We start from the raw sequence: 26,850 nt of genomic DNA, 5'->3' as shown, positions 1-26,850 counted from the left end.
AAAAGCAAGCCACATAACAAAAGAATATATTCTCAATACATATTCCCAGCAAATGGCTTATTTCCAGGAATCTACATATACATGAAGAACTCCTAGAAACCAATAAGAAAAAACCAGACTACCCAATAAAACAGCACCAAATGACTAAGAACAGACCATTTACACGAAAGGATACCCAAATTCCTAGTAAGTATGGGCAAAGAAGGTAAAAGTACATGAGTTATCAGACAAATGCAAATTCAAACCACAACTCATGACTCCTACCAGCCCATAAGAATGTGTACAGTAGAGAAGATGGACAGTATAAAAGTTGGTGAGTAAGTATATTACAGGGAGCAGTGGAAACTGAAGCAAGCACTTTGTCTAACTTTTTAAAATATTATCTGTTAATTGAAGTATACATATATTTTCTTCCAAAAATTCCATTATGAGGTATATACACAAGCCCTGAACTGGGAACCACCCAATGTCAATCAGAACTAGAGTGGATAAATAAATTAAGGAATATAGACACAATTAAAAATGATAAAGCCATGAGAATGAGTTAACCATAACTATAGAGAACAAAACAGAATGGGAACACAAAAGAGTATATACTCTATGCTTTATGTATAAAACGGCCAAAGTGTCCAATCATATATGAAATCAGAATAATGGCAATAAAGTAATAATGGTTAAACACATGATTTTTTTGAATTCACACATATCTGAGGTTAAGTCTTGGGGGGCAACTGCTTAATTGACATCCCTGGCTTTTAGTTTGATTCTCTGTAAATCTGAAAAATATTGGCACCTTTATAACAGAAATGTTCTGAGGAGTAAATAAATATACATTTAAATGCTTGATTAATGCAATAGCTACTCTCATGTCTTTCAGATATATAGCAGTTTGGTAACTTCTGGATTTCTCACACATGAAATAAGTGAACTTTAATGATACTGTGAAAACTCAAATTATCTGTTGATATAGGAGCGCCTGGGTGACTCAGATGGTTAAGCATCTGACTTTGGCTCAGGTCATGATCTTGCAGTTCACAAGTTTGAGCCCTGTGTCAGGCTCTGTGCTGACAGCTCAGAGCCAGAAGCCTGCCTCAGGTTCTGCGTCTCCTTCTCCCTCTGCCCCTCCCCAACGCTCTCTCTCAAAAATAAACAAATACTTTTAAAAAATTAAAAATATGTGTTGATATCAATACCAGCTAGGGTTATAAAGAAAAAAATGAGGATTTTAAAACTTCCTAAAGCCCAGAGAAATGGGTGCCAAAGTTTCACAGTCTTGCAGAGAATTTCATCAGGTTACAGGAGGGCTTGCATTTTCACTGCAGAGCATTAATGCACACAAATCAGATAGCAGGTAAGGAAAAAGAACAATCAGGTGAACATAAATATGAGAGGAAGCATAACACGAGACCAAGAAAAGAAGGTTAAGAGTTAAAAGTATTCTTAATAAGAACTGGCCAAACTACAACTTTTTAAAGAGATGTGTTGACAGCCCCCATGAGTACCTCTGACAGCAAGGTTGAACGAACAACACTGAGGTATGTCCTTGGCTCTAAAGATTTTCTGAAGAACATGTTTCATGTCCTTATTCTTCAGGCTGTAGATGAAGGGGTTTGGCATGGGGGGACCACCATGTACCTCACAGAAGCAATTATGTTGCCTGATGAAGGGAAAAAGTAGATACCAGCAATTGTCCCATAGTACAAAAACACCACAAAGAGGTAGGAGTCACATATAGACAAGGCTCTGGAGACTTTCTCAAATCATTCTTCAGAATGATGCCTGCCATGTAGATATATGAACCTAAGACACCACTCAATGGCAGGATGAAGATCAGTCCTCTCTCAGTGAGAATAAGCAGCTTATTGCAGGAGATGTCTGAGCAGGAGGACTGCAGCACAATAGCAAGATCACAAAAGAAGTGGGGGATGACAGCTCCTGCACAGAAGGACAACTGCTCCATGAGGAAGGTGTGCAACAGAGCATGGGTATAAGAGAAAAATGAGGACCTAGCCACTAGGGTGATACAAAGCTCATCCCTCATGATGGTGGTATAATTAAGAGGGTGATAGATGGCCACACACCTGTAATATACCATCACTGTGAGAAGAAAGCTACAATACAACTAAAATTGATGAAGAAATACATTTGTGAAATGCACCAAGCATAGGGAATGGATTCTTCTGGAATATACATGTTTATCAACATCTTAGGAATGGTGACAGATGAAAAGGAGACATCCATGAGGGCCAAGTGGCTGAGGAAGAAATACATAGGAATATACTTAGGAGGTGAGAGTCCAGCGTGATGAACAGGCTCCCAGAACTGGGGTCAGATACATGCCCAGGAACAGGATGAAAAACACACCCTGTTGCTCCCACCCAATAAGGGAGTGCACGAGAAAGAACTTGGACTTGCTTCTCTGGTTCTTTGCCCTCATAATGCTTTTCTATTTGCTGGGGATGAAGATGTTCTGGGAATCTCAGAAACCTAGAAAGGACTGTCACATCTCAAACTGCAATTTTCTGGGAAAACAATAAATTTTTAACCACACTCATTAATTACTCACACCTGTGGATTCACATATCTTCACTCTGCCGAAAACTGGCTCCAGGAAAACATCTATCTCACCCGAGAGCAGCCAACAAGACTCCATTGCACAGAAGCAAGAGAGCGTATGCTGTTTTATTCATCCATTGTTCCATTGAACATTGAGTCTGTATCTGGACTTCTACTAAGGGCTGAGAATGTAGCCATAAACAAGAAAGGCAAAGACCCTGCCCTCTATGAGTGTAGATCTTGATGAGTGTAGAGAGATAACTCACTACACCAAGAGAGAAACAAATCATAATAGTTCACTGTGGCAGAAATAGTAGATGACTCTTGGAAAACTGGTATCAGCTGTTTCTTCTTTAAAGTGACATGAGACTCCAGTGCTGAGGTGGCATTTTTAGGGCATTGTCACTCTCCTCCTGTGAAGCTGGCTTCATGATACCAAACTAGTGATTTTATCCTGATCAGTTGGTTAAGGTGGTGTCTTCCAGGTTCTCTACTGTAAAATTACTATTTTAACCTTTGTAATTAATCTGTATCATCTGGATTTTAAATATGTAGTATTTTAAAACCATATAACTATAATTTTTTTCTCATTAAAATCTACCCACTATGTTTAACATCCATTGGTGAATCTTACATGAAAAATTATTGCAAATGTGGTGGCAAAATGATGATTTTCTAATTCTATCATTTCTTTTACCTTTATTTGTTATATATGAGAAGGAACTTTCTCTTATCCCACATTCATTTGTTTTTTTCATTGATTTATATATATTGTGGACTTATGAATTCTTTTTTATTCTTTGAGTTATAATCACTGCATTTGCTATTCATCTTGAAGCTCAAACTATTCCAGATTTGGTCATTGGGAGCTCCTTCATGCTGGCTCCTGAGTCTCTATGATTCATTGAGCACTTCCTTTCAGGCTCAGCAAAATTTTCTTGGATAATCTTGTCATGTCCTGGCCCCAGTCCTGGAATCAGCCATTTTCTTAGTAACTTGTCCCTTTTATTTTTATGTTTATGTTTTATTTTTTGTTTAAATTCTAGTTACTTAACATACAGTTTAATATTAGTTTCAGGTGCACAACATTCAACACTTCCATACAACATCCCATGCTCATTACAACAAGTGCACTCCTTCATACCCATCACCTGTTTAGCCCAATGTCCCACCCGCCTCCCCTCTGGTTACCATCAGTTCATTCCCAATAGTTAAGGGTCTGTTTCCTGGTTTGCCCCTTCTTTCTCCCCTCCCCTTTGTTCACTTGTTTGGTTTCTTAAATTCCACATATGAGTAAAATCGTATGGTATTTATTTTTCTCTGACTGACTTATTTCACTTAGGATAATACTCTGTAGCTCCACCCATTGCCAATGGCAAGATTTCATTTTTTTATGGCTGAGTAATATTCCATCATGTGTATAAGTGTGTATGTGTATGTAATGTATATTTATATGTGTAATATATATTGTAATATATATATATCACATTTTATTTTTTTCTCAAGTCTAGGGTTAGGTTTAGGGTTAGGGCCAAGATGAGGGTATATGCCTGGTATCCTCAAGTTCAGAGACTTCTCCAGAAGGTTAACTTTGGTCCCTTTTAAAGGAGAATGGTAAAAAACACATTTGGCATGAGGTGTGTTCATAGCTTACAAAGCTTCTAAATGATCTGAGGATGCAACCAGGAAATATATGTAACAGAAACATAGGAAAGAGAAACTACAAACTAATAAACTAAAGGGATGGTTACCCATAGAAAGTGGGTCAGGGGACAGACGGAAAGAATGGAGAACTGGGAATAGTATGGATACTACTATAATGTAAATTCAATCTATTTATACATATTAAAACCCATGAGTTCAAACTGATATCTCCAATTCCAGTTTGATGCCATAGAATTCTTTCTAGCCTCTCCTTTTCCATGTACATAGCTCCTTTCCCTGATAGTGAGAAGTCATTCCCTTTTCTACAATATGTTTATTTACTATATCTGTGAATGCATGTTAAGTAATTTTAGAATCTTCAACTCATACCACTGTAATGACAAATTAACTGAAGCTTAAAAACTTCGCTTACAGTTTTTTCTTTACTATGGGTATATAGATAAAATTCTGTGTTCAAGAATTACTTAGATTAGGTATTTTATTTTCCCCTTTAGTCTAATTATGGTGTTAGTTTGAAATATAGCTAGGTTTATTTGTTTTGTTTTATTCTATTTTGTTTTTCCCCCATATTAGTTTTTACTAGGTAAAAGATAACATAGTCAAAATCATACAAATAAATAGACTCATCTCCCCATCCTTTCTTGCCCATTGTTGCCTACCTTCTGTAGGTAAGCAATCTCACTAGTTTCTGATTTATTCTTCCTGTGTTTCTTTTTGCTCTAATGGGCAGATACATGTATATTTTATTTCCCCTTCATTATTATACAAAAAGTAGTGAGCTACAAAAAAAAAGTACTGGGCGCCTGGGTGGCACAGTCGGTTAAGCGTCCGACTTCAGCCAGGTCACGATCTCGTGCTCCGTGAGTTCGAGCCCCGCGTCGGGCTCTGGGCTGATGGCTCAGAGCCTGGAGCCTGTTTCCGATTCTGTGTCTCCCTCTCTCTCTGCCCCTCCCCCATTCATGCTCTGTCTCTCTCTGTCCCAAAAATAAATAAACGTTGGAAAAAAAAAAAAAGTACTGAGTTATAGATGCTCAGCATATGCTTTATACATTGCTTTTTTCCCACTTAACAATTTATCCTGGCGATCCCTCTACACTGGTTCATAGCTATCTTTGTCATTATTTTTTCATAGCTACAAAGTAGACAACTGCATTGATGTTCCATAGAGTTTCCTTTTGGAGTCCTATAATGAGATGGTGGGGATGAATGTGCTAAATGCCATTGAATTGTATACCTCAAGCAGTTAAAATTATAAATTTCATGTTATCTATATTATACTACATTAAAAAATCTTAAAGAGAAAGCAAGAAGTCATCTCTACATAAAGCACAGGAAAAACATATATTAATAATAAGTATGGTTAATAAGTTAATAGATGGGGAAATAGAATAACAAAATATATATTTGTTTTTAATTTTAATTCCAGTATAATCAACATACAGTGTTATATTAGTTCCAGGTGTACAATATAGTGATTCAACAATTCTATGCATTACTCAGTGCTCATCATGATAAGTGTGCTCTTAATCTCTTCACCTATTTCATCCATCCCCCATCCCCCTCCCATCTGGTAGCCATCAATTTGTTCTTTGTAGTTAAGAGTCTGTTTTTTGGTTTTTCTCCTCTTTTTTTTGTTTACAAAATACATATTTAATTAATCAAAAGGGAGAAAGAATAAATATGACACAGATGTCTCAAATAGAAAACATATAGTAATATAAAAACATAAATCCAAATATATTATAATTAAATATTACTAGATCAAATTCTCCATAAATACAATGATTATGAATCTATATAAAAAACAAAACAAAACTTCACAGTGTTAACAAGGGACACCTCACAGATATAAGGGCATAGAACAGTTTAAAGTTATAGAAAAGAAATACCATGTAAACAGTAACCAAAAGAAATCTGGCATATCTATACTAATATCAGAAGAAGTGGATGAGATATTAAGGCAAGAGCTGCTGCTAGAGATAAAGAGAAATATCTCCTATTTATAAATGCAGTCGTATGTTAAATGAATAAAATGGCTCTCTGAGGAGCCTTGTTTTGTAGCATTTGCCAATTTCTACAGTGTAATTATTTCCACTATGGCTGATTTCAGTCTACCAACATGATGTCATTGAATATGGAGTTAGAAAGAGACATTCACATTTAGCTTGAAGCCAACGCAAGCCAGCCTCAGCACACCACTTTTTAAAAGAGTCAGTACACAGGAGCAGATCATGATGCTAAATCTGCATGTCCTCAATAACATAGTATATAAAATTTACAAGCAATGACTGGGCATGTCTCAAAGGGGAAACAAATCCACAATTATAATTGTGCAACATGTTTTGCATAAGATTTTGTGCACATAAGAGATGATGAACAAGCAGGAAAAAATTAAGGGTAAAGAATACTTAACAATCCAAGTGACAAACTTGACCTAGTTGACAATTGACAACACCTCATACATGACAGAAGAATGTATATTCTTTTTAACTTACACAGAGTTGCCAATCACACAGTAGTTTTAGTTGATGTATCTCACTGTGCATAACTGCGATATAGGATTTAGTGATTGTCACTTAAAAGTTAGCCCTATTGACAAATATTTGTAGGGCCTGTTTTATATCTTTGTTCCTCAGGCTATAGATAAAGGGGTTCAGCATAGGGGTAATTACTGTGTACATGACTGAAGCAATTATGTCTTTGTCATTAAAGTTCCATGATAAGGAGAAAAAGTAAACACCTGCAAGTGTCCCATAGTATACAGACACCACAAAAAGATGGGAGCCACAGGTAGACAAGGCTTTAAAGAGTCCTTTAGTGGAGGGGACCCTTAGGACAGTTGTCCCTATACGAATATATGAGCCCAAGATACTACTCAAAGGCAGGATGAAAAGAATTCCTCCTTCAGTAAAGATGATCAGCTCATTGAGAGAGATGTCTGAGCAGCTTATCCTCAGGAGCACAGTGAGGTCACAAAAGAAGTGAGGGATGGTATTATCACAGAAGGACAGTTGGACCAAGAGGAGGGTGTGCAACAGGGCATGAATGTAACAGAAAAACCAAGATCCAGCCACTAATGAGATACATAGCTCCTGCCTCATGACAGTAGAGTAGTGGAGTGGCTGACAGATGGCCACATACCTGTCATATGCCATCACTGCAAGAAGGAAATTGTCAAGACAACCAAAAAATATTAAGAAATACACCTGTGAAATGCACCCCACATAGGGAATGGATTGTTGCTGAGTCTGTATGTTCATGAGCATCTTTGGAATTGTGACAGATGAAAAGGAAACATCAGTGAAGGCCAAGTGGCTAAGGAAGAAGTACATAGGCGTGTGAAAGCGAGAGTCCAGCCTGACGAGCAGGATGATGAGCAGGTTCCCCAGCACTGTAGTCAGGTACATGCCCAGGAACAGGGTGAAGAATATTCCCTGCTGCTCTGGCTGGATGGGGAGCCCCAGGAGGAGGAACTCGGACACGCTGCTCTGGTTCTCCCTCCTCATGTTGTTTTTTCTCTGCTGGCAATGGGGAAAAGTGGAGAATGTTCGTGAACATGTCATAGCATTATAGTGAGGTTCTTTCTATGCAAATTTTTTTAACTACCTTTCTGTTTACTTTTCACAACTCTTGGTACCTGAGTGTGCCCCATTCTGGCTCTAATATACATGAGACCCTCACATTAACCAGGTTTCTTCTCTCCAAAAAACAAACAGCACTTATTCTTTATTCAACAAATATTTATTGAAAAACAGCTTAGTCCCATATTGATAATAGCAGTGAACAAGAAATGGGAAGTCTTTTTTTTTATTTTTTTTAATGTTTATTTATTTCTGAGGCAGAGAGAGACAGAGCATGAGTGGGGGAGGGTCAGAGAGAGAGGGAGACACAGAATCAGAAGCAGGCTGCAGGCTCCGAGCTGGCAGCACAGAGCCCAACACGGGGCTCGAACTCACAAACTGTGAGATCATGACCTGAGCCGAAGTCGGTCACTCAACTGACTGAGCCACCCAGGCGCCAAGAAATGGGAAGTCTTTATGTTCAAGGAATTGACATCTTAATGTCAAAGCATGTTCAAATGTGAAATGAGTACCAGAAAAGAAATATCAGTCATTTCCTCTTAAAAAGGGGGTGAATCTCCCTCAGTTGGAACAGAATTACTAAGGCTATGTCACAGGCTTTTGGTGTAATTGGCTAAGTCCTGCTTTAAGTCATATAAAATTCCCTGTTACCAAAAGTGTCCAATCCAGGTTTCCAAACCAAAATTAAGAATAGCACCAGGCACTATTCCATGTGTTTTACATGTCCTTTCAAATCAGATCCTCATTATAGTCCTAACAAATGGGTATTATTAGAGTCATTTTAACTATGAGACTACAAAGTGTACATCATCTAAATTGCAAAGGTACGCACAATTAAGTGCAACAGATAGAATCACGACATATGTCTGACAAAATTCCTACTCAACTACTTTGCATAGAAATTACAACATTATTAGAGTGTCCAAAGAAGCTATTTGTCAACTCCCTTTGTCCAAAATGTCATTAACTCCCTCTAAGAAAAATTGACCATTCGCATTTATACATCATACAATTTACAAAGGATTTTCACGTGTTTTAACTTCTCTGAAAACAATAAGTATATATTTAGGGACTGTTCAGTACACAAGGCAAACTTCATGTCCTCATTTTATAGATGGCAAAACTGAAGCTAAAGTGATAATTGATACCCACCATGACTTGGCTGTTTGATGGTGGATTCCAGATACAATATCTATTTGGAAGTTAGACTAGAGGTTAGGATAACCACACAGCCCTGAAGAGGGAATCAAGACTGACATTCTCACTCAAGAGTAGGAGCAGGACAGTGAGTTATCCTCAAGTACCACAAGCTTCCTCAGTGGCACTGGTTTTATCTCTGTTCATGGCTACCAAGGAGGACAGTGCTTAAACCTTATGCAGAGTCCTGGCTGCTCACTGATGTAGGCTGTGTCAGTCCTTACTTAGAAACCAGAAAAAAACAAGAGGGCTGGAACAAACCAGGAACTTTGATTCAGGCAGGACCTCGAGAAGGAGGCAGTTGGGCCATTAGCTGTGGAAAGGAGGTCAGACTGTGACCTTGGAGTATGAGAGGGAGCCTTAAGATAAGCCTGTCCTCTCAGAATTCTACTTGTCCTGCTCCAGACAATGGTGAAACAGGAACCTCCATGAGGCAAACATTGGATTTGGGGAAAAATAATAAAAATACCTCCTTTTTACTGAGCACCAATTGTGCCAGGCATGGGACTGAACAATTTGTGTGCATTGCTTCATTTAATCCTCAAAATAGCATTTTGAAGTAGGAATAGTTGCTTCTCCTTTGCCAGTGAAGAATCTTAACCTCAGAGAGATGAAGTCACTTCCTAAGATCACAAAATATATGAAGGCCAGACTGAGGATTGGGGCCCAGTCTGCCATACTGCAGACACTGAGTTAGTATATGACACCTGCCCAAGAGTGGAAATGCATAGGAACCTGCCTCCTTAATGCAGTAATATATATATGGCTACTATTGAAAGATTGTTAAGGAAATATTTGAGTTCACAGGAAAGAACCAGAGCCCCTAAAACATGTACATGAAAAACAACAACAACAACAACAACAACAACAACAACAACAACAACACATTCTAACATTTGGAATCACATATATGTATATAACTTATAAACAAAATGCAATGTCACACATACACACACCATTGAGCTGAGATGTCAAGACTTCTTATGTATTGCTGGTCATGAGTAAATTCAGGAAACTTCTCCCCCAGATTGGTGAGCAGCCTCTCTTCAGACTATGCAATGTCATTTAATTTACTATGATGTCTGTACAAAGATGGAAGAAGGAGTTATAGAGAGTGGGGCAAATACTTGAGTTCAAAGGGACTGATTAGGAGACCCCAGATCACGTACACAAATGCCCTACACTTGTTTAATGAGGCAGCTCTTATTAGACTTCTATGTTCTTGGTCTAAGAGAGGGAAAAAATAATACTGAGAGTCAATCACACACACACACACACACACACACACACACACACACAACTCAAGAAGAAAACATACATATGTCCACATTGTGCAAGCAAGGAAACACCAGACAGAGACAGACCCACATGGAATACATATGCAGACCTCTAGACACAGAGATGCACCTTGCCTGCCTAGAAGTCCTAGCTCACTCTGACTTGTGCCACTCCTTAGCAAACTGAGGTACCTTCTAATACAATTTCCTGCATCCTCAGCTTCTGTTGAGAACACCAGGAACAAAAAGTAAGAAGAAAGCCTCTGTGAGCCCATGACCTCATGAGCTCTCTGTCTGTCCTTGAGCTCCAGAGAAACAGGCAGGAGATACCATTTTACAAGCCTTGGAGAACACTTATGATAAGTCTCTAAGCTCCTGGTTAAGTAAAGAATCAAAACAGACTAATGGCCTCAAATTCCTAAAAGACCTTGGGGAGGAGCCTGTGCAGGGGCAACAGGGATTGAGCTGCTAGAGCCACCTGAGAGGCTGACCCATATCTCAAGGATACTCTGGGCTCCTCTTTGCCTGTTCATAGTTCCAGGGGGAAATTAGGAATGGCTTAGTCAGCTTCCATCACCAGTGTTGCCAATGCACTGGGTCAGCCTCTCCTGACACCACATTATGGTCCAGGAAGAGTAAGTCTGGCTTTTGCAAACTCCCACACCATTTGCACTTGCTACCATGAGCACACAAATCTAGCTTTAAGTTCGCATCCTGCAGGTCCCCTCTCCCTTGGGAGAGACTTCAAGTCATAGAGGTGTGCCTTTTCTAAGAGAGTGTAGAGGGGGAAAATTGAGTCCTTAGGCTCAGTACTCAGAAGAACTGGGTCTGGGCTATGCCACCCATTAAATGTTGGCCCTGAGCACATATAGCATCCCCTCAGCCCTGTTACATCAGCTGTAAAGTGTGGATAAAAATTACATTGTCCTCAGAAGTTATTATTGAAATTAAATGAGATGATTCATGCTAAAGGACATAATAAATGCACAACAGATATCAACTCTTGTTATCTTTATCTTTTTATCTTCCAAAAAAGATAATGATATCTAAAATCACTGACTTGCCATACGATTGATATTGAATAAATGAGTGAATTAATTGATTAATTCATTCCATCTTATAGTAACAGCATATTCCCACCTTAAGAGATTAAATGAGTTAAAACACAGAATGAACTTAGAACATTGTCTGGCATTTTGTAAATCCTCAATAAACTTTGGTTATCTTATTGTTATAGATTACAGACTCATTGCATTCAGCTGCTCACACATTTGTTTCATTACCATCTTAGTTACTGATAACTCCATGTTGTTCAAACCAAAATATAGGAATCCTTGACTCCAACCTTTCTTTCACAATTCTCAATTTGTCAGCAACTCTTGTTGGTTCCAACTTACAACTAAATACAGTATTCACCAAAATTACACTACTTCATCTGCTATCGTCCCAGCCTATCATTTCTTAACTGCATTGTTGCAGTAGTTCCTAGGTGGTCCCCTGCTTCCACACATCCCCTTTCTCCTTCAGTTTATTCTCAATACAGCAGCCAGAGTGATGTTTTTTAAATCTGAATCTTGTTACCGTTCTGCTGAAAAGCTTCCAAGGACTACACAAATAATTCATAACAAAAATCAAATCACAATGCCTAAAGGACATAGCCCCTGTTAGCTTTAAAATTATCTCCTCCTGGGGCCCCTGGATGGCTCAGTCAGTGAAGCATCTGATGTTGGCTCAGGTCATGATTTCACAGCTCGTGAGTTGGAGTCCCGCATTGGGCTCTGTGCTGACAGCTTGGAGCCTAGAGCCTGCTTCAGATTCTGTGTCTCCCTCTCTCTCTGCCCCTCCCCCACTGTGCTGTGTCTCTCTCAAAAATAAATAAATGTAATAAAAAATAAAAGTTTTAGTAATGTTTTTTGTATGAATGAATAAAGTATAATTATATTTTCCCATATAGAATATATACGCAGTCCCCATTTTTGAATAAATAAATACACAAACATTAATGAAAATAAATAAATAAAAATAAACAAAAATAAAAATCTTCTGCACAGTGAAGGAAATAATCAACCAAACTAAAAGGCAACCTCAGAATGGGAGAAGATTTTTGCAAATGGCATGTCTGATAAAGGGCTGGTATTCAAGATCTATACAGAACTTATCAACCTTAACACCCAGAAAACAAATAATCCAGTTTTTAAAAATGGGCAGAAGACATGAATAGACATTTTTTTCCAAAGAAAACATCCAGATGACCAATAGACACATGAAAAGAAGCTCAACATCACTCATCATCAGAGAAATACAAATCAAAACTACAATGAGATATCACCAGTCAGACTGGGATACACATCAGTCAGAATGGCTAAAACTAACAACATAGGAAACAAGAGGTGTTGGCAAGTATGCAGAGAAAGGGGAACCCTCTTACATTGTTGGTGAGAATGCAAACTGGTGCAGCACTCTGGAGAACGACATGAAGGCTCCTCAAAAATTTTAAAATAGAACTACCCTATGACCCAGCAATTGCAATATTAGGTATTTACTCGAAGGATACAAAAATACAGATTCAAAGGGGTACATGCACCTGATGTTTATAGCAGCATTATCAACGATAGCCAAACTATGGAAAGAGCCCATTAGTCCATTGACTAATGGATGGATAAAGAAGATTTGGTGTATATATACAATGAAATATTAGCCACCAAAAAGAATGAAATCTTGCCATTGCAACTCTAGCTGGAACTACAGTGTATTAGGCTAAGCGAAATAAGTCAGTCAGAGAAAGACAAATACCATAAGATTTCACTCCTACGTGGAATTTAAGAAAAAAACAGGTGAACTTAGGGGGGAACAAAAGAGAGGCAAACAAGGAAACAGACTCCTAACTGTAAAGAACAAATTGAGGGTTGATAGAGGAGAGTTGGATGGAGAAATAGTTTAAACAGATGATGGGGATTATGGAGTTCACTCGTGATGAGCCCTGGATATTGTGTTAAGATGAATCACTAAATTCTATACCTGAAACTAATATTACATTGTACATGAATTAATTGGAATTTAAATAAAAACTTGAAAAAATAAAAATTAATAGTTAAAAAAATTTAAAAACACAATGAGATATCACCTCACAGCTGGTAGAATGGCTATTATCAAAAAGATAAGAGGGTTGCCTGGGTGGCTCAGTCAGTTAAGCATCCAACTTCGATTCAGGTCATGATCTCACAGTTTGTGGGTTTGAGCCCCACATTGGACTCTGTGCTGACAGCTCAGAGCCTGGAGCCTGCTTCAGATTCCATGTCTCCCTCTCTTTCTGCCCCTCCCCTGCTTGTGCACTGCCTCTCTCTCAAAAATAAATAAACATTTTTAAAAAAGATAAGAGACAATAAGTGCTGCTGAGGATGTGAACAAAAGTGACCCATGGCACTGTTGGTGGGAAGGTATACTGGTGAAGCCACTATGGAAAACAGTCTGGAAGTTCCTTAAAAACTGAAAAATAGAACAACCATATGATCCGGCAATCCCACATCTGGGTATATATATCCAAAGGAACTGAAATCACTATCTTGAAGAGATATCTGAATATTTATGTTCACTGCAGCTTTATTTAAATAGTCAAGATATGGAAACAACTTAAATATTTACCAATGGATAATGAATATTGATATATATAATGGAATAATATTCATCCACAAAAAGGAAGGAAATTTTGTCATTTACAATATGGATGAACCTGAAGGACATTATGCTAAATGAGATAAGTCTGACCACAATAAAAATAAATACTGTGTGGTCTCACTTATATGTGGAATCTAAGAATATAGAACTCTAAAAAACAGAATAGATGGTTGGTTGCCATGAGTGAGGGGTAGGGGGTGAGAGAAATGGACGAGGACCAAGGGTACAAACTTCCAGCTGTAAGATGAATAAGTTCTGGGGATGTAATTTACAGCATGGTGATGATAGTTAGCAAGACTGTATGAAAATTACTAAGGGAGTAGATTATAAAAGTGCTCACCACACTAAAAATGTTGTAACAATGTGAGGTGATGGATGTGTCAACTAATATGATTGTGGTAATTTTGTTTTATATATATATATAATATATATATATAAATATATATATTATATATATAATTATTGTGTTTTACACTTATTTTTTAATTTTATTTTTTAAATTTACATCCAAATTAGTTAGCATATAGTGCAACAATGATTTCAGGAGTAGATTCTTTAATGCCCCTTACCCATTTAGCCCATCCCCCCTCCCACAACCCCTCCAGTAACCCTCTGTTCTCCATATTTAGGAGTCTCTTATGTTTTGTCCCCCTCCCTGTTTTTATATTATTTTTGCTTCCCTTCCCTTGAGTTCATCTGTTCTGTGTCTTAAAGTCCTCATATGAGTGAAGTGATATGATATTTGTCTTTCTCTGGCTAATTTCGCTTAGCATAATACCCTCTAGTTCCATCCACATAATTGAAAAAGACAAGATTTCATTCTTTTTGATTGCCAAGTAATACTACATTGAATATATATACCACATCATCTTTATCCATTCATCCATGGATGGATATTTGGGCTCTTTCCATACTTTGGTTATTGTCGATAGTGCTGCTATAAACATTGGGATACATGTATCCCTTCAAAACAGCATACCTGTATCTCTTGGATAAATACCTAGTAGTGCAATTTCCAGGTCATAGGGTAGTTCTATTTTTAATTTTTTGAGGAACCTCCACACTGTTTTCCAGAGTGGCTGCACCAGCTTGCATTCCCACCAACAAGGCAAAAGAGATCCTCTTTCTCCACATCCTCACCAACATCTGTTGTTGCCTGAGTTAATGTTAGCCATCCTGACAGGTGTAAGGTGGTATCTCAGTGTGGTTTTGATTTGTATTTTCTTGATCATGAGTGATGTTGAGCATTTTTTCATGTGTCGGTTGGCCATCTGGATGTCTTCCTTGGAGAAGTGTCTATTCATGTCTTTTGCCCATTTCTTCACTGGATTATTAGTTTTTTGGATGTTGAGTTTGATAAGTTCTTTATAGATTTTGGATACTAGCCCTTTATCTGATATGTCATTTGCAAATACCTTCTCCCATTCCATCAGTTGCCTTTTAGTTTTGCTGGTTGTTTCCTTCGCTGTGCAGAAGCTTTTTATTTTGATGAGGTCCCAATAGTTCATTTTTGCTTTTATTTCCCTTGCCTCCAGAAACGTGTTGAGTAAGAAGTTGCTGTGGGCAAGATCAAAGAGGTTTTTGCCTGCTTTCTCCTTGAGGATTTTGATGGCTTCCTGTCTTACATTGAGGTCTTTCATCCATTTTGAGTTTATTTTCGTGTATGGTGTAAGAAAGTGGTCCAGGTTCATTTTTCTGCATGTTGTTGTCCAGTTTTCCCAGCACCACTTGCTGAAGAGACTGTCTTTATTGCATTGGATATTCTTTCCTGCTTTATCAAAGATTAGTTGGCCATACGTTTTTGGGTCCATTTCTGGGTTCTATATTCTGTTCCATTGATCTGAGTGTCTGTTCTTGTGCCAGTACCATACTGTCTTGATGATTACAGCCTTCTAGTATAGCTTCAACTGTGGGATTGTGATACCTCCAGCTTTGGTTTTCTTTTTCAAGATCGCTTTGGCTATTCAGGGTCTGTTCTGGTTCCATACAAATTTTAGGATTATTTGTTCTAGCTCTGTGAAGAATGCTGGTGTTACTTTGATAGGGATTGCATTGAATATGTAGATTGCTTTGGGTAGTATCGACATTTTAACAATATTTGTTCTTCCTATCCAGGAGCATGGAATCTTTTTCCATTTTTTTGTGTTTTCTTCAATTTCTTTCATAAGATTTCTGTAGTTTTCAGTGTATAGATTTTTCACCTCTGTGATTAGATTTATTCCTAGGTATTTTATGGTTTTTTGTGCAACTGTAAATGGGATCGATTCCTTGATTTCTCTTTCTGTCACTTCATTGATGGTGTGTAGGTGTGCAACTGATTTCTGTGCATTGACTTTACATCCTGCAGCTTTGCTGAATTTATAAATCAGTTCTAGCAGTTTTCTGGTGGAATCTTTTGGGCTTTCCATATAGAGTATCATGTCATCTGTGAAGAGTGAAAGTTTGACCTCCTCCTGGCTGATTTCGATGCCTTTTATTTCTTTGTGTTGTCTGATTGCAGAGGCTAAGACTTCCAATACTATGTTGAATAACAGTGGTGAGAGTGGACATCCCTGTCTTGTTCCTGGCTCTAGGGGAAAGCTCTCAGTTTATCCTGTGTTTTACACTTTAAAGTTATGTTCTGTGTCAATTATATCTCAATAAAGCTAGAAAAAAGGAAGGAAGGAAGGAAAGAAGGAAGGAAGTGAAGGAGGAAAGAAGGAAAGAAAGAGCTAAGTGAATGAATAGAAAGAAAGCCACATGAATAGGCAGGACTCTAACCCAAGGCTTTTTGTCTATGTATTATTTACTCTTAATATGTGGATTCAAATTTAAATATTAAACTAAAGGCTAAAGAAAAAGACACACATATATCGTGTGAGACAGTAGTTTATGCTGAAGGCTGCAGCAGAATGTGTTTCATTCCTTACACTTTGTTATGGATTATGTTCACCATGATACACAATATTCTCTATATAAAACCCACGAGGAAATTTTCTCTCTGATTTCAGTGCCAATAATAGTTGTTATCCTCACTTTTCAGATGAAGAAACTCAGGCTTATAAGCAACTAGCTTAGTGGCAAGGCCAACATTCTATTAGATGTCTTCTTTCCTCAACACTAATCCTCAAAAACTTCCCTGAGTCTAAACTCTAAAAACACATACACTATTTTCCCAAAGTCCCTTTGCTAAATATGACAACAACCATTGCATACCCTGTGCTTTAAACACACATAAACCGACATTAAACTAATCCCACACAGGAAAAAGACACCAGATCCACATGCCTGCCAAGATACTGGAACACACATACGCACCACTGATCTACCCCCACTGAATCCCCTAGAAACTCCCACCTCCCTGCTCTAGAATATACCGCGGTCCACACCAGCATCCCCAAACATAAAAATATTCACCCACATAAATATTTGTCCATTTCTGATAACCCAGAGTTGGGGAAACTAAGGCACACCCTTGAGATGTTGCAGTGAGATTAAGTGGCTCTGGGATGAGCCCCACATCAAAACAGAAAGCCTCCAGGCTCCCCTATCCCCTCGAGTCAGCAATGCTGGGTGTTATTTCCAGTCTGCTTTCTCTGCTTACAGCAAGCACAGGATCAGCTCCCTTGAGAGGTCATCACACCACAACTCCTTCAGCCTAACAAGGGCCCCCGAGGCCAGCAGAGCAGAGCTCAGACTCAGGAGATAGTCTGGCTTCCACCATCAAGACAGTCCTTGCCCCTTGAGTCTAGACGTCTCTGCCTTCTGAGATGGGGAGCTAGGAGAGCAGCAGCATGCTGGGGGCCAGACTTGAGGGATTGGAGGCCAGTGTGGGGAAACGTGCTATCCCTTCCAAGTAGCACATCAGCTCCCCCGCCTTTCCTATTCCTCTCCTTGTTAATCAGCCCAGAGTGTCATGGGAGAAACATGAGGGGGCTGTGCTTGGCTGAGAAGCAGACTTGCAGCTGAGTAGCAGATGTGGTGCAGACCAGCTTCTGGAGAAAGTGGGAAGGCAAGAACAGCATCTGGATCTGGAGGTGAGCTTCGGTAAGCTGGCCACCCTCTTGGCCAGCTTCCCTCCAACCTCTGGCACTTACTCTTTCCTCCCTGAGAATTTCAAATATTTTGTGGATTAAGCAGTCATAGTGTCCGACTAAAACCTCCACCCAGCTTTTGGTTTTCAGTCCATCCAGTTTGACCTCTAGACCATCTACACTGTGTGCTTTGCTAGAAGCAAAACACAGGAAGGAAGGAAGGAAGGAAGGAAGGAAGGAAGGAAGGAAGGAAGGAAGGAAGGAAGGAAGGAAGGAAGGAAGAGGGAAGGGAGGGAAGGAAGAAGGAGGGAGGGAAGGTGGGAGGGAGGCAGGGAGGGAAAAGTGAAGAAGAAAACAAAACAAAACAAATCTATTATATTCCCAGCCTCAGCCATTCATCTTGTGTTTTGAGAACTGTTCTTCTTGATTCTCAGGTTCAAAACCTTTCTTCTTTCTAGTTATCATAGTAGGTGATCCTCACATCTATGACCTGGATCACCCAACATCATTAATTAAACCAAATCTCCACTAATTTCTTATTTCCACAAGCAGCCTTTTCACAAATGGCTCATTTTTTAATATTGGCCTGTGTTTGACAAACTGTCTTGCAGACATGGTGTCTCATTTGCTATTCATAAACATCAGGAATCAGCTTGTGAGCAGGTGACCAAGGACAAATCAAACCCCCATCTTTTGTCTTAACTCCAGGACACTGTCCAGAACCAACCACAACTCTCCATGCCAGACATGCCCCAGACATGCATGTCCAATTTTTTCCACCTGATTTTGGCCAATTAATCATAGATGTTCAAAATTTCAAATCCACCATCTGTGTAACACAGCAAGATCGGTCACCTCTTTAGCCACTACAAGGATAGATTTTGAACATGGGAAAAGAAAGATTGTTAGTTAAAAGGGAAAGAAAGGGAGGTCATTTAGGAAATGACACAGTGAGGAAAACAGTGCCTGTGTGTGATTGTGACAGACAGTATATACACCAAAACACGAGGGGGTGTAGCCTGAGGGTTAAGAGCATGAGCTTCAGAGTGATTCAGCTTGGAGTTCAAATCCTGATTGCTACTCACTTACTTAGTGACCTTGAGCAAACCACTTCACTCTAAGCCTCAGGCTTCTGATAATAACACATACGTTGTGATCCCTCATCGTGGGAATTTGTGAGGTGCTTAGCACAAGCTTGACATGTAGTACATTTTCAATAATATTGGTTATTGTTTTAACTTTAACTACTGGTTCACTCAGATCATTCAATGCCTAAACAAATCATCCTTCCATAAGATCTTACAAAATCATGAGGTTAGTCTGACAACTTGGCAGTGAGGGATATGATACTTCAAGCATGTGAGTTAATTGATTTTGAGGACAACCAGTCATAGCAGATAAGGGAAAGCAACAATGGGATTGATGATGATCAAGAGTTTCTGCATATTCTGTTCACAATATGCTTGTCTCTCTCCTGAGTGTAGATGCATTTCTCACTAAATCCTCATGAGCATGCATGTATTTGTGTCCAATATCATACATGGTGAATCTGAGGTGTAAAGATGTTTAGTTATTTATGATAAAGGTGTAAGCACATTTAAGACTTACTGTCTTAGCAAGTTTTGGATATGCACTGCAGTGCTATTACCTATAATTACCCTGATGTACAGGACATCATTTAGTTGTTAATGTAAATACAACATTTAATTGTTAAATGAATTCATATATTAATATATAATAAAATGTTTAATGCATGAAAATTCCAATGCATGGGATTATTCAAAAAGTATGAAAGAATATACTGTTTCCAAGGAAATTATTTTAGGGGTGCCTGGATAGCTCGGTTGGAAGAACATGTGACTCTTGATCTCAGGCTTATGAGTTTGGGCCCACGTGAGGTGTAGAAATTACTTAAATAAAACTTAAGAAAAAGAAATTATTCTAAAAATTTTGGTGATATATAAGTATGGTGACTATAGAGATTTTTATGGTAACAAGGAATATATAAGTAACCAATATCTCAAAATTTTTAAAAATCCCTATGTGATATGTCCATTAAGAAGGTATGGGTAAATATAAGACTCTAAAAAATTGTTTGAAAACACTTTATTTATACAAGATCTCCCATTGCAGAGATGTTTGTAGTAGCAATAAGTGGAGACCACTTTTTTGTCCATCACCAAAGTGATATTGTCCATAACTCGACATGACTGGAGAAAAAGCATAGATCGATCGATCGATCGATAGATAGATAGATATATCAACAGTTAATATATGAAAATTAGCATATTTCTCATAGATAGTTTTGCATACACATAGGAAAGGTGAATTATGAAGATTCAACAAAAAATTGTTGAATACCCAACGATTCAATAATCCTGTACAAATGGATTCTCATCCTGTACAAATATGATTCAGAACATAGAGCTAAAGAAAGGAAAAACAATTTACAAAAAAGGGGAGACTTACACTGGTGATGATAGCATACCATGAACTAAGGAGGATGAACTCTTCATCCTATGTCCAGAGGAGGAAAAGCCCACTTTGTTGAAACAGGTTCAACATTCCCATTAGATTTTCCCTGTTGGTTATTTTGGCAAACCCTTATTTTTTTCCAAATCAATGCAAATATGAACTTTACAATGCCACCACTGGGTTTCCTTTGATAGGAAATGAGTGTCCTGTGACCTCCTGTACCAAAAATACCTCCACTCCATTCCCCATTCATCTTCATCCCTTATATACTGCTTTATGTTGTTTGTTGATGATCTGTCTCCCCAACTAAACACGAGCTACACAATGGCAAGAATTTGCCTGTTTTTATCACTACATCCCCAACAAGAGAACAGGCTTTGCACAGAATAAGAACTAATGAACTGGAATCAAAAAGGTCCATCTCTGATGGTTTCTAAAGGTAAATTATTCTTCTGTCTCTCCAGCCTTCAGTATAAGGCCCTTGTGATGCCAATGGATTTGGGAAGGGAGAAATACATCAAGGACCATGACACTTACAAGCTGTCTCTACAGAACAACTAATTGCAACAAAACCAAAAAAACAAGACTTGCTGGGTTCTGAGGATTTAGGTTCTGGACTTGCAGTATGGTAAATAATAAGCCATCTTGTATATAAGTAGACCCAAATCAATGGAAAGAGTCAACCAAACCAGCAGTGTTTCCGAGTTTATCCTCCTGGGACTCTCCTCCCAGCCTGGGGACCAGAAACCACTCTTTATCCTCTTCCTCACCATGTACCTGGTCACCATAACAGGGAACCTGCTCATTATCCTCGCCATCCACTCTGACCCCCAGCTCCAGACCCCCATGTATTTCTTCCTGAGTTTCCTGTCCTTCACTGATATTTGCTTTACAACAACCATTGTCCCCAGGATGCTAGTGAGCTTCCTGTCAGAGAAGACCATCTCCTATGCTGGGTGTCTGACACAGATGTATTTTATTTATGCTCTGGGCAACACTGACAGCTTCCTCCTGGCGGTCATGGCCCTTGACCGCTATGTGGCCATCTGTGACCCCTTCCACTATGTCACCACCATGAACCACCACCACTGTGTCCTGCTGGTGGCCTTTTCCTGCTCACTTCCTCACCTCCACTCACTCCTACACACACTGCTACTGAATCGTCTCACCTTCTGTGACAACAATGTTATCCATCACTTCCTCTGTGACCTCAGTCCCCTGATGAAATTGTCCTGCTCCTCCACATTTCTCAATGAAATTGTGATAATGTCAGAATGTTCAGTTGTTTTGGTGACCCCCTTTCTGTGCATCACCCTCTCTTATATACGAATCCTCATCACAGTTCTCAAGATCCCCTCAGCTGCTGGGAAACGCAAAGCCTTCTCCACCTGTGGCTCTCACCTCACTGTGGTAACCCTCTTTTATGGAAGCATCTTCTACGTCTATTTACAGCCCCTATCCACCTACACTGCCAGGGACCACATAGCAACACTTGTCTACACAGTTCTTACCTCCATGCTGAACCCTTTTATCTATAGCCTGAGAAACAAAGACCTGAAACAGGGCCTGAGGAAGCTGATGGGCAGGAGGAAATCCCAGGCAGCACCCTCTTGACAAACCCACAAGTGGAATCTGCTTACTTGAATCTAATATCTACTAGATCTTGGTGAACAACTGAACTGTTGGAGATGAACTTTTTTAACCCATGTGAGACAAGGCTGTTGTGGATGCTCACATGCATTGATGACAGCCCACCAATTGTCCCCCTCTCTGCTAAAATCATGATACTCTTCCTCACCATTCCTCCATTTCCCCACGGAGACTCGTCACCTCATCCTCCAAATACTGCTTGAAACTAATTGTCTTCCCACAAATATTTCCTGAACAAATATCTCTCCTTTTATTGAGTCTTACCCTCCAAACCCTTCACATGGCAGCCTATTGCTGGAAATGATTACTGAATATGTAGCTTTTGAATGTCTTTGCAGACATTTCATGTGGAAAAGAATGGAGGCAGAGAAGGAAGGGAATGAGGAGAATTACATTTTAGCAACTTTTCTCATTGTGAGGATTTTTATAATTCCCCATTTTTCTCAGTCAAAAAACGTTTCCTTCCTTAAAAAGTTTTACCCTTACTCCTCTCTTAATTTTTTTTAAATCTTTATTTATTTTCAAGAGAGAGACAGAGTGTGAGCAGGGGAGGAGCAGAGAGAGAGGGAGACACAGAATCTGAAGCAGCCTCCAGGCCCTGAGCTGTCAGCACAGAGCCTGAAGTGGGGCTTGAACTCATGAACCATGAGATCATGATGTGAGCCGAAGTCGGACACTCAACCGACTGAACACCCAGGTGCCCCACTTTTACTCCTCTCTTAAATTTATATCCTTATTAAATTGTTGTGCTTTTGTTCTGTTTAGTTTCCTGGGTTTTTTTTTTTTTTTTTTTTTTTTACCATACAATTTAAAAAATGGGAATGGCCAGAAAGAACAAGAACTGAGAGCAATTACTTGAAAGTTATCCATTCCACAGCGGGGAGATGAGGACATTTCTTATTCCCATTTATCTTCGAAAGTATATGTTTAAAAATATGTGATTGAATGCTTCATTCTAGAAATTCCCACTCTGAGGAGTCTAATCTATGGAAATATTGTCATAAATATATATTGGATATTAAGACTTTTTCAGTCATTCCCAGATTATAACAGAAAAAATTCAGAACAACCTAAAATCCTACCAATAAAGAATAGAGAAATTAATTATGGTTAATCGCATAGAATGTAAGAATATGCAGCAGGTTGAAAGAATAAAATGGATGTCTATTACTTCTTTTTTTTATTTTTTTCAGTATATGAAATTTATTGTCACATTGGGTACCATACAACACCCAGTGCTCATCCCAAAAGGTGCCCTCCTCAATACCCATCACCCACCCTCCCCTCCCTCCCACCCCCCATCAACCCTCAGTTTGTTCTCAGTTTTTAAGAGTCTCTTATGCTTTGGCTCTCTCCCATTCTAACCTCTTTTTTTTTCCTTCCCCTCCCCCATGGGTTTCTGTTAAGTTTCTCAGGATCCACATAAGAGTGAAACCATATGGTATCTGTCTTTCTCTGTATGGCTTATTTCACTTAGCATCACACTCTCCAGTTCCATCCACCTTGCTACAAAGGGCCATATTTCATTCTTTCTCATTGCCACGTAGTACTCCATTGTGTATATAAACCACAATTTCTTTATCCATTCATCAGTTGATGGACATTTAGGCTCTTTCCATAATTTGGCTATTGTTGAGAGTGCTGCTATAAACATTGGGGTACAAGTGCCCCTATGCATCAGTACTCCTGTATCCCTTGGGTAAATTCCTAGCAGTGCTATTGCTGGGTCATAGGGTAGGTCTATTTTTAATTTTCTGAGGAACCTCCACACTGTTTTCCAGAGCGGCTGCACCAATTTGCATTCTCACCAACAGTGCAAGAGGGTTCCCGTTTCTCCACATCCTCTCCAGCATCTATAGTCTCCTGATTTGTTCATTTTGGCCACTCTGACTGGCGTGAGGTGATATCCTAGTGTGGTTTTGATTTGTATTTCCCTGATGAGGGGCGACGCTGAGCATCTTTTCATGTGCCTGTTGGCCATCCAGATGTCTTCTTTAGAGAAGTGTCTATTCATGTTTTCTGCCCATTTCTTCACTGGGTTATTTGTTTTTCAGGTGTGGAGTTTGGTCGGCTCTTTATAGGTTTTGGATACTAGTTCTTTTTCTGATATGTCATTTTCAAATATCTTTTCCCATTCCGTTGGTTGCCTATTAGTTTTGTTGGTTGTTTCCTTTGCTGTGCAGAAGCTTTTTATCTTCATAAGGTCCCAGTAGTTCATTTTTGCTTTTAATTCCCTTGCCTTTGGGGATGTGTCAAGTAAGAAATTGCTACAACTGAGGTCAGAGAGTTCTTTTCCTGCTTTCTCCTCTAAGGTTTTGATGGTTTCCTGTCTCACATTCAGGTCCTTTATCCATTTTGAGTTTATTTTTGTGAATGGTGTGAGAAAGTGGTCTAGTTTCAACCTTCTGCATGTTGCTGTCCGGTTCTCCCAGCACCATTTGTTAAAGAGACTGTCTTTTTTCCATTGGATATTCTTTCCTGCTTTGTCAAAGATGAGTTGGCCATACGTTTGTGGGTCTAGTTCTGGGGTTTCTATTCTATTCCATTGGTCTATGTGTCTGTTTTTGTGCCAATACCATGCTGTCTTGATGATGACAGCTTTGTAGTAGAGGCTAAAGTCTGGGATTGTGATGCCTCCCCCTTTGGTCTTCTTCTTCAAAATTACTTTGGCTATTCGGGGCCTTTTGTGGTTCCACATGAATTTTAGGATTGCTTGTTCTAGTTTCAAGAAGAATGCTGGTGCAGTTTTGATTGGTATTGCATTGAATGTGTAGATAGCTTTGGGTAGTATTGACATTTTGACAATATTTATTCTTCCAACCCATGAGCATGGAATGTTTTTCCATTTCTTTATATCTTCTTCAATTTCCTTCATAAGCTTTCTATAGTTTTCAGCATACAAATCTTTTACATCTTTGGTTAGATTTATTCCTAGGTATTTTATGCTTCTTGGTGCAATTGTGAATGGGGTCAGTTTCTTTATTTGTCTTTCTGTCGCTTTATTATTAGTGTATAAGAATGCAACTGATTTCTGTACATTGATTTTGTATCCTGCAACTTTGCTGAATTCATGTATCAGTTCTAGCAGACTTTTGGTGGGGTCTATCAGATTTTCCATGTATAATATCATGTCATCTGCAAAAAGTGAAAGCTTGACTTTATCTTTGCCAATTTTGATGTCTTTGATTTCCTTCTGTTGTCTGATTGCTGATGCTAGAACTTCCAACACTATGTTAAACAACAGCGGTGAGAGTGGACATCCCTGTCGTGTTCCTGATCTCAAGGAAAAAGCTCTCAGTTTTTCCTCATTGAGGATGATGTTAGCTGTGGGCTTTTCATAAATGGCTTTTATGATCTTTAAGTATGTTCCTTCTATCCCGACCTTCTCGAGGGTTTTTATTAAGAAAGTTGCTGAATTTTGCCAAATGCATTTTCTGCATCGATTGACAGGATCATATGGTTCTTCTCTTTTCTTGTATTAATGTGGTGTATCACGTTGATTGATTTGCAAATGTTGAACCAGCCCTGCATCCCAGGAATGAATCCCACTTGATCATGGTGAATAATTCTTTTTATATGCCGTTGAATTCGATTTGCTAGTATCTTATTGAGAATTTTTGCATCTATATTCATCACAGATATTGGCCTGTAGTTCTCTTTTTTTACTGGGTCTCTGTCTGGTTTAGGAATCAAAGTAATACTGGCTTCATAGAATGAGTCTGGAAGTTTTCCTTCCCTTTCTATTTTTTGGAATAGCTTGAGAAGGATAGGTATTATTTCTGCTTTGTGTCTGGTAGAACTCCCCTGGGAAGCCATCTGGTCCTGGACTCCAATTTGTTGGGAAATTTTTGATAACTGATTCAATTTCTTCGCTGGTTATGGGTCTGTTCAAGCTTTCTATTTCCTCCTGATTGAGTTTTGGAAGCATGTGGGTGTTTAGGAATTTGTCCATTTCTTCCAGGTTGTCCAGTTTGTTGGCATATAATTTTTCATAGTATTCCCTGATATTGCTTGTATCTCTGAGGGATGGGTTGTAATAATTCCATTTTCATTCATGATTTTATCTATTTGTGTCATCTCTCTTTTCTTTTTGAGAAGCCTGGCTAGAGGTTTGTCAATTTTGTTTATTTTTTCAAAAAAACCAACTCTTGGTTTTGTTGATCTGCTCTACAGTTTTTTTTAGATTCTATATTGTTTATTTCTGCTCTGATCTTTATTATTTCTCTTCTTCTGCTGGATTTAGGCTGTCTTTGCTATTCTGCTTCTATTTCCTTTAGGTGTGCTATTCGATTTTGTATTTGGGATTTTTCTTGTTTCTTGAGATAGGCCTGGATTGCAGTGTATTTTCCTCTCAGGACTGCCTTCGCTGCATCCCAAAGCGTTTGGATTGTTGTATTTTCATTTTCGTTTGTTTCCATATATTTTTTAATTTCTTCTCTAATTGCCTGATTGGCCCATTCATTCTTTAGTAGGGTGTTCTTTAACCTCCATGCTTTTGGAGGTTTTCCAGACTTTTTGCTGTGGTTGATTTCAAGCTTCATAGCATTGTGGTCTGAAAGTATGCAGGGTACGATTTCAATTCTTGTGTACTTATGAAGGGCTGTTTTGTGACCCAGTATGTGATCTATCTTGGAGAATGTTCCATGTGCACTCAAGAAGAAAGTATATTCTGTTGCTTTGGGATGCAGAGTTCTAAAAATATCTGTCAAGTCCATCTGATCCAATGTATCATTCAGGGCCCTTGTTTCTTTATTGACTGTG

The 26,850-nt window shown here is 38.8% G+C and overlaps 1 protein-coding gene and 1 pseudogene across 1 annotated transcript; one reads left to right on the top strand and one right to left on the bottom strand.

Annotated features, from left to right (window-relative positions):
• Window positions 1–735: 735 nt before the first annotated feature.
• On the bottom strand, window positions 736–7,727 carry LOC123592734 (annotated as a pseudogene).
• A 12,878-nt stretch (window positions 7,728–20,605) lies between these two features.
• LOC123592868 (olfactory receptor 1L8-like) lies at window positions 20,606–22,650 on the top strand. Its single transcript, XM_045468277.1, has one exon. The coding sequence runs from the start codon at window positions 21,109–21,111 to the stop codon at window positions 22,051–22,053; it is 945 nt and encodes a 314-aa protein (XP_045324233.1). The 5' UTR covers window positions 20,606–21,108; the 3' UTR covers window positions 22,054–22,650.
• The last annotated feature ends 4,200 nt before the right edge of the window (window positions 22,651–26,850 follow it).

This window comes from Leopardus geoffroyi, chromosome D4, assembly GCF_018350155.1.
Source record: "Leopardus geoffroyi isolate Oge1 chromosome D4, O.geoffroyi_Oge1_pat1.0, whole genome shotgun sequence".
Classification (NCBI taxonomy): domain Eukaryota; kingdom Metazoa; phylum Chordata; class Mammalia; order Carnivora; family Felidae; genus Leopardus; species Leopardus geoffroyi.
The sequence above is the reverse complement of the archived record's forward strand: the minus strand, read 5'-3'. Positions and strand labels throughout refer to the sequence as shown.